This window comes from Coturnix japonica, unplaced genomic scaffold (assembly GCF_054131305.1).
Source record: "Coturnix japonica strain WE unplaced genomic scaffold, WE-NBRP24 Scf140, whole genome shotgun sequence".
Lineage (NCBI taxonomy): Eukaryota > Metazoa > Chordata > Aves > Galliformes > Phasianidae > Coturnix > Coturnix japonica.
Window position 1 is genome coordinate 119,724 of NW_028189043.1, and position 9,247 is coordinate 128,970.

General features: G+C 57.7%; 1 protein-coding gene across 1 annotated transcript; it reads left to right on the forward strand.

Moving 5' to 3' along the window:
• The first annotated feature begins 2,700 nt into the window (after positions 1 to 2,700).
• LOC146751098 (uncharacterized) lies at positions 2,701 to 7,516 on the forward strand. Its single transcript, XM_085535618.1, has 4 exons — positions 2,701 to 3,041; positions 3,351 to 3,664; positions 5,249 to 5,346; positions 7,377 to 7,516. The coding sequence occupies exons 1-4, from the start codon at positions 2,701 to 2,703 to the stop codon at positions 7,482 to 7,484; spliced, it is 861 nt and encodes a 286-aa protein (XP_085391744.1). The 3' UTR covers positions 7,485 to 7,516.
• Positions 7,517 to 9,247: the final 1,731 nt, after the last annotated feature.

Here is a 9,247-nt window from a genome sequence, read left to right on the forward strand (position 1 = left end):
GGTTGAAGGGATGGAGGGGGGAAACCCCTTTGGGGGCGGGGCTTAACGGTTGATTTGGCGCCAAATGAGCCCCCTTGGGGGCGGGGCTTAAGGGCCGGTTTGGCGGGAAATAATTAATTAGGGGGCGGGGCTTAAGGGCGGCTTGGCGGGAAAAGTGGGGAGGGGTCCTAAGGGACCCCAGACCCATATAGGGACCCTATAGATTCAATGGGGGGATGTATAGGGTTATATAGGGACCCTATAGAGCCATATGGGGCCCTATAGATTCAATGGGGGGGTGTATAGGATCATATAGGGACCCTATAGAGCCATATGGGGTCTCAAACCCATATAGGGACCCTATAGATTCAATGGGGGGGTGTATAGGATCATATAGGGACCCTATAGAGCCATATGGGGCCCTATAGATTCAATGGGGGGATGTATAGGATTATATAGGGACCCTATAGAGCCATATGGGGCCCTATAGATTCAATGGGGGGGTGTATAGGATCATATAGGGACCCTATAGAGCCATATGGGGCCCTATAGATTCAATGGGGGGATGTATGGGATTATATAGGGACCCTATAGAGCCATATGGGACCCTATAGATTCAATGGGGGGGTGTATGGGATTATATAGGGACCCTATAGAGCCATATGTGACCCTATAGATTCAATGGGGGGGTGTATAGGATCATATAGGGACCCTATAGAGCCATATGGGGCCCTATAGATTCAATGGGGGGGTGTATGGATTATATAGGGACCCCAGACCCATATAGGGACCCTATAGATTCAATGGGGGGGTGTATAGGACCATATAGAGCCCCTATAGAGCCATATGGGGCCCTATAGATTCAATGGGGGGGTGTATAGGACCATATAGTGACCCTATAGAGCCATATGGGGTCTCAAACCCATATAGGGACCCTATAGATTCAATGGGGGGGTGTATAGGATCATATAGGGACCCTATAGATCCATATGGGACCCTATAGATTCAATGGGGGTTGTATAGGATCATATAGAGACCCTATAGAGCCATATGGGGGCCTATAGATTCAATGGGGGGGTGTATAGGACCATATAGGGACCCTATAGAGCCATATGGGGCCCTATAGATTCAATGGGGGGGTGTATAGGATTATATAGGGACCCTATAGAGCCATATGGGACCCTATAGATTCAATGGGGGGTGTATGGGGTTATATAGGGACCCCAGACCCATATAGGGACCCTATAGATTCAATGGGGGGGTGTATAGGATTATATAGGGACCCTATAGAGCCATATGGGGCCCTATAGATTCAATGGGGGGTGTATAGGATCATATAGAGCCCCTATAGTGCCATATGGGGCCCTATAGATTCAATGGGGGGGTGTATAGGATTATATAGAGACCCTATAGAGCCATATGGGGCCCTATAGATTTCAATGGGGGGGTGTATAGGATCATATAGGGACCCTATAGAGCCATATGGGGCCCTATAGATTCAATGGGGGGATGTATAGGATTATATAGAGCCCCTATAGAGCCATATGGGGCCCTATAGATTCAATGGGGGGTGTATAGGATTATATAGGGACCCTATAGAGCCATATGGGGCCCTATAGATTCAATGGGGGGGTGTATGGGGTTATATAGGGACCCTATAGAGCCATATGGGGCCCTATAGATTCAATGGGGGGTGTATAGGACCATATAGGGACCCTATAGAGCCATATGGGGCCCTATAGATTCAATGGGGGGGTGTATAGGATCATATAGAGACCCTATAGAGCCATATGGGATCCTATAGATTCAATGGGGGGACGTATAGGACCATATAGGGACCCTATAGAGCCATATGGGACCCTATAGATTCAATGGGGGGGTGTATAGGACCATATAGGGACCCTATAGAGCCATATGGGGCCCTATAGATTCAATGGGGGGATGTATAGGATCATATAGAGCCCCTATAGAGCCATATGGGGTCTCAAACCCTTATAGGGACCCTATAGATTCAATGGGGGGGTTGTATAGGATCATATAGGGACCCTATAGAGCCATATTGGACCCTATAGATTCAATGGGGGGGTGTATAGGATCGTATAGGGACCCTATAGAGCCATATGGGGCTCTATAGATTCAATGGGGGGGTGTATAGGACCATATAGGGACCCTATAGAGCCATATGGGGTCTCAAACCCTTATAGGACCCTATAGATTCAATGGGGGGGTGTATAGGATCATATAGGGACCCTATAGAGCCATATGGGGCCCTATAGATTCAACGGGGGGGGTGTATAGGATCATATAGGGACCCTATAGAGCCATATGGGGCCCTATAGATTCAATGGGGGGGTGTATAGGATTATATAGGGACCCTATAGAGCCATATGGGGCCCTATAGATTCAATGGGGGATGTATAGGATTATATAGGGACCCTATAGAGCCATATGGGGCTATATAGGGCCCAGACCCATATAGGACCCCTCCACTGGTATATTGCCCCCTTAGACCTATAGAACGCCCTATAGACCCATATAAACCTATATGGAATCTGCCCATATCCGCATAGCAACACCAAAGGCCGTATTTGATTGGCTGCCGCTCCACCAATCAGAGCGTCCGAATCGCCGCGCAAAGCCCTCATGGGAATGTAGTCCTCGCAACCGGAAGTGCTCTCCCCTATATTTCCCACAATCCCTTGCGGGGGAAAAAAAAACAAGATGGCGGCGAGCAGCGATAAAGCCGGTTCTACAGGCCCAACGGCGCCGGTATCGTTCGGTTTCAGCCGTAAAGCGGAACGGAGGAAGCTGTTAAAGGCCGGGCCTTGTTCGGAACCGGATGGCGAAAGTGCGGATGGCGAAAGTGCGGATACGGATTACCTGACTGCTGTGGAGGACCGGGAGTTGTTGAGGGTACGCATGCGCGAAGTGGGAGGGGGGGGGGGGCGCGGCGGCCATGTTGGATGTGTAAGTGCGCATGCGCCACTGGTTGATTTGAACGGGGGAGCTGTGATTGGTCGAGTGGGGGTTGTGGGCGTGGTTAAAACCGGCCACGCCCACAAGTGGGATATTTGCATAAAGGGGCAGTGATTGGTCGGGTGGGGATTGTGGGCGTGACTAAAACTGGCCACGCCCACAAGTGGGATATCTGCATAAAGGGGCTGTGATTGGTCGGGTGTTGTTTGTGGGTGTGGTTAAAACTGGCCACGCCCACAGGTTGAGTATTTGCATAAAGGGGCAGTGATTGGTCGGGTGGGGGTAGCGGGCGTGGCTTAAACTGGCCACGCCCACAAGGGGGGGTTGTCTTTGCGCGCTGTGATTGGTCGCTTGTCGATTTGTGGGCGTGGCTAAACTTTAACCCCGCCCACCAGCGCCAAGCCGGCCCCGCCCCCCGCCCAAGGACCTCGTGATCCCTCTACGCCCTCCCACAAATGGCGGAACCCGGAAGTGACACCCGGAAGCCACGCCCCCAAGGGAGAAAGCCACGCCCACCATGGGCTAGGCCACGCCCACAAGGGAGATGGCCACGCCCACAAAGAGGAAGGCCACGCCCACAAGGGAGATGGCCACGCCCACAAAGAGGAAGGCCACGCCCACATTGGGGGAGGCCACGCCCCCTTTGGGGTTGGCCACGCCCCCAATGGGGACCCATTGGAAAGGACGGCGGTGGAGGAGCTGCTGAAGGGTGAATATGGGGGGGGGCTTTGGGGGGGTCCTGGGGGGGTTATGGGGTCTTAAAGGGGGTTATAGGGGGGGTTATGGGGTCTGGGGGGGTTTTATGGGGTCTTAGGGGGTTTATGGGGGGATTAAAGGGGGTTTTATGGAGTCTGGGTGTTTATGGGGATTTTATGGGGTCTTGGGGGTTATGGGGGGGTTAAAGGGGGTTTTATGGGGTCTGGGGGGGTTATAGGGGGGTTAATGGGTTTATAGGGGGGTTATGGGGTCTTGGGGGGTTATGGGGTCTTAAAGGGGGTTATAGTGGGGGGTTATGGGGTCTTGGGGGGGGTTATGGGGTCCTGGGGGGGTTTTATGGGGTCCTGGGTGGGTTATAGGGGGTTAATGGGGGTTATGGGGGGGGTTATGGGTCTTGGGGGGTTATGGGGTCTTAAAGGGGGTTATGGGGGGGGGTTATGGGGTTATAGGGGGGTTATGGGGTCCTGGGGGGTTATGGGGTCTTAATGGGGGTTATAGGGGGGGTTATGGGGTCTTGGGGGGCTTATGGGGTCCTATAGGGTGTTATGGGGTCTTAAAGGGGGTTATAGGGGGGGGTTATGGGGTCTTGGGGGGGGTTTTATGGGGTCTTGGGGGGCTTATGGGGGGTTAATGGGGGTTTTATGGGGTCTGGGGGTTTATGGGGGGTTTTATGGGGTCTTGGGGGGTTATGGGGTCTTAAAGGGGGTTATGGGGGGGGTTATGGGGTCTTGGGGGGGGTTATGGGGTCCTGGTGGGGTTTTATGGGGTCTTAAAGGGGGTTATAGGGGGGGTTATGGGGTCTGGGGGGTCTTTGGGGGGCTAAGGGGGGTTTTATGGGGTTTATGGGGGGAGATATGGGGTCCTGGGGGAGGTTATGGGGTCTTGGGGGGGGTTATGGGTCTTAAAGGGGGTTATAGGGGGGGGTTATGGGGTCTGGGGGGGTTTTATGGGATCTGGGGGGGTTATAGGGGGGTTAATGGGGTTATGGGGGGGGGTTATGGGGTCTTGGGGGGTTATGGGGGGTTAATGGGGGTTTTATGGGGTCTTGGGGGGGGTTATGGGGGGGTTAAAGGGGGTTTTATGGGGTCGGGGGGTCTTGGGGGGGTTATGGGGGGGTTAAGGGGGGTTATTTATGGGGTCCTATAGGGAGTTATGGGGTCTTTAAGGGGGTTATGGGGGGGTTAATGGGGGTTTTATGGGGTCTGGGGGGTTTTTGGGGGGGTTATGGGGTCTGGGGGTTTATGGGGGGGTTTATGGGGTCTTGGGGGGGTTATGGGGTCGTGAGGGGGGTTATGGGGTCTTGGGGGGGTTATGGGGGGTTATGGGGGTTTTATGGGGTTTATGGGGGGAGATATGGGGTCCTGGGGGGGGTCCTGAGGGTCTTGGGGTGGTTTTAGGGGGGTCTTGGGGGGGTTATGGGGGAGTTATGGGGGGTTTTATGGGGGTCTAGGTGGGTTTTGGGGGGGTAATGGGGGGCTATGGGGTGGGATATGGGGGTTGGGGGGGTTATGGGGTGGGAAATGGGGGTTGGGGGGTTTAATGGGGGGGGGTCTGACCCCCATTTCTTGCCCCATAGAGGCCAGGCAGAGCCTTGAGCTGGGCCAGGACCCCCCCAACGCAGCCCCCATCCCCATGAGGAGCAAGGAGGAGAACGTGGGCAGGGGGGCATTGCCTGTGAGTAATGGGGGGGGGGGTCCTGAAACCCCCCTATAACCCCCCCCAAATACCCCATGAGACACCCCAAAACCCCAACAGGACCCCCCAAAACCCCCCCAGGACCCCATAAAACCACCCCAAGACCCCCCAAAACCACCCCAGGACCCCCCAAGACCCCCAACCCCCCCCCCCAAGACCCTTAGAACCCCCCAAGACCCCCTAAAACCACCCCAAGACCCCATAAAACCACCCCAGGACCCCCCAGGACCCCCAAAACCCCCCCAGGACCCCCTAAAACCACCCCAAGACCCCATAAAACCCCCCCAGGACCCCCAAAACCACCTTAAGACCCCCTAAAACCACCTTAAGACCCCATAAAACCACCCCAAGACCCCCTAAAACCACCCCAAGACCCTCAGGACCCCCCAAGGACCCCCCCATAAACCCCCCTATAACCTCCCCAGGACCCCATAACCCCCCATAACTCCCCCTAGGACCCCATACCCCCCCCAAAGACCCCCATAACCCCCCCTAGGGCCCCCCAAGACCCCCTAAAGCCCCCCCAGGACCCCCCTAGGACCCCCATCCCCCCCATAACGCCCCATATGACCCCATAACCCCCCCCCAGGACCCCCCAACCACCCCATAACTGCCTTATAAGACCCCATAACCCCCCCAGGACCCCTTAAAACCCCCCTAGGACCCCATAACCCGCCCCCAGGACCCCCTAAACCTCCCCAAGACCCCCCAGGACCCCCCATAACTCCATCTAGGACCCCATAACCCCCCCCAGGACCCCTTAAAACCCCCCTAGGACCCCATAACCCCCCCCAGGACCCCCTAAACCTCCTCAAGACCCCCCAGGACCCCCCCAGGACCCCCCATACCCCCCATAAACCCCCCTATAACCACCCCAGGACCCCCCACCCCCCCCATAACTCCCCTAGGACCCCATAACCACCCCATAACTGCCTTATATGACCCCATAACCCCCCCCAGGACCCCCTAAACTTCCCCAAGACCCCCCAGGACCCCCCATAACTCCCCATATGACCCCATAACCCCCCCCAGGACCCCTTAAAACCCCCCTAGGACCCCATAACCCCCCCCCAGGACCCCCTAAAACCACCCCAAGACCCCTTGAAACCCCCTCAGGACCCCCCCAGGACCCCCATAACCCCCCCCATTACCCCCCCAGGACCCCCTAAAACCACCCCAAGACCCTCAGAACCCCCCCAGGACCCCCCTAGGACCCCCATAACGCCCCATATGACCCCATAACCCCCCCCAGGACCCCCTAAAACACCCCTAGGACCCCATAATCCCCCCCAGGACCCCCTAAAACCTCCCCAAGACCCCTTGAAACCCCCTCAGGACCCCCCCAGGACCCCCATAACTCCCCCTAGGACCCCATAACACCCCCCCCAGGACCCCTCAGCCACCCCATAACTGCCTTATATGACCCCATAACCCCCCCCAGGACCCCTTAAAACCCCCCTAGGACCCCATAACCTCCCCCAGGACCCCCCAGGACCCCCCAAAACCCCCCTAAGGACCCCCCTAGGACCCCCAACCCCCCCATAACTCCCCATATGACCCCATAACTCCCCCAGGACCCTTAAAACCCCCCTAGGACCCCCTAAACCTCCTCAAGATCCCCCATAACCCCCCCAGGACCCCCCAACCACCCCATAACTACCTTATATGACCCCATAACCCCCCCCAGGACCCCTTACCCCCCCCGAGGACCCCATAGCCTGCCCCCAGGACCCCCTAAAACCACCCCAAGACCCCTTGAAACCCCCTCAGGACCCCCCCAGGACCCCCCCAACCACCCCATAACTCCATCTAGGACCCCATAACCCCCCCCAAGACCCCCCCCCCACCCCATATCTCCCCCCATAACTCCCCATAGGACCCCATAACCCCCCCCCAGGACCCCTTAAAACCCCCCTAGGACCCCATAACCCCCCCCAGGACCCCCTAAACCTCCCCAAAGACCCCCTAAGACCCCCCCCCAAATTACCCCCCCCCCCCCCTATTTGCAGACCCCCGAGGACTATGAGGCCGTACCCGTGGCTGCCTTTGGGATGGCCATGTTAAGGGGGATGGGTTGGAAACAAGGGGAGGGGATAGGACGGACCTTTAAGAGGTAAGACCCCTCCCCAATTTATGGGGTGGGGGGGCAAGGGGGGTTTCTGACCCTAAATAAGACCCTATTGAGGGAGGGTGAGGGGTCCTGGGGGGGGTTATGGGGTCCTATGGGGGGTTATGGGGGGGTTATGGGGGGTCTTGGGGGGTGATGGGGGGTCCTGGGGGGGGTTATGGGGGGTCTTAGGGGGGTTATGGGGTCCTGAGGGGGTATGGGGGGGGTTATGGGGTCCTATGGGGAGTTATGGGGGGGATAGGGGGTCTTGGGGGGTATAGGGGGGTTTTATGGGGTCTGGGGGCGTCCTGGGGGGGGTTATGGGGTCCTCGGGGGGTTATGGGGTCCTATGGGGGGTTATGGGGGGGTATGGGGGGATATAGGGGGGTTATGGGGTGGCTATGGGGGTCATGGGGTTCTATGGGGAGTTATAGGGGGGTATGGGGTGATATAGGGGGGTTATGGGGTGGCTATGGGGGTCCTGGGGGGGGTTATGGGGTCCTATGTGGGGTTTGGGGGGGTATGTGGTGATATAGGGGGGTTATGGGGTGGCTATGGGGGTCCTGGGGGGGGTTATGGGGTCCTATGGGGGGTTATGGGGGGGCTTTGGGGGGTTATGGTGGGTCTTTGGGGAGTTATGGGGGGGTATGGGGGGATATAGGGGGGTTATGGGTGGCATGGGGGTCCTGGGGGGGGTTATGGGGTCCTATGGGGAGTTATGGGGGGTCTTGGGGGGTTTATGCGGTCTGGGGTGGTCTTGGGGGGGGTTATGGGGTGGCTATGGGGGTCCTGGGGGGGTTATGGGGTCCTATGGGGAGTTATGGGGGGGATAGGGGGTCTTGGGGGGTATAGGGGGGTTTTATGGGGTCTGGGGGGGTCCTGGGGGGGGTTATGGGGTCCTATGGGGAGTTATGGGGGGGATAGGGGGTCTTGGGGGGGTATAGGGGGGGTTTTATGGGGTCTGGGGGGGTCCTGGGGGGGTTATGGGGTCCTATGGGGAGTTATGGGGTCTGGGGGGCTATGGGGGGGTTATGGGGTGGCTATGGGGGTCCTGAGGGGGGGTTAAGGGGTCCTATGGGGGGTTATGGGGTTCTGAGGGGGGCTATGGGTGGGTTATGGGGTGGTTATGGGGGTTATGGGGTGGTTATGGGGGTCCTGTGGGGGGTTATGGGGTCCTATGGGGGGTTATGGGGTTCTGAGGGGGGCTATGGGGTGGGTTATGGGGTGGTTATGGGGGTTAATGGGGTGGTTATGGGGGTCCTGGGGGGGGTTATGGGGTCCTATGGGGGGTTATGGGGTTCTGAGGGGGGCTATGGGGTGGGTATGGGGTGGCTATGGGGGTCCTGGGGGGGGTTATGGGGTCTTATGGGGAGTTATGGGGGGGATAGGGGGGTCCTGGGGGGGTATAGGGGGGGTTTTATGGGGTCTGGGGGGGTCTTGGGGGGGATTATGGGGTGGCTATGGGGGTCCTGGGGGGGGTTATGGGGTCCTATGGGGGGTTATGGGGTCCTGGGGGGGGGTTATGGGGGGGTCTTGGGGGGGTTATGAGGTCCTATGGGGGGTTATGGGGTTCTGAGGGGGGCTATGGGGTGGGTTATGGGGTGGCTATGGGGGTCCTGGGGGGGGGTTATGGGGTCCTATGGGAGTTATGGGGGTCTTGGGGGGGTAATAGGGGGTCTTTAGGGGGGGTCTTAATATGGGGGGGGGTCCTGGGGGTCTTTATTGAGCCTTTTAATATGGGGGGGGGGTCTTTATTGAGCCTTTTAATATGGG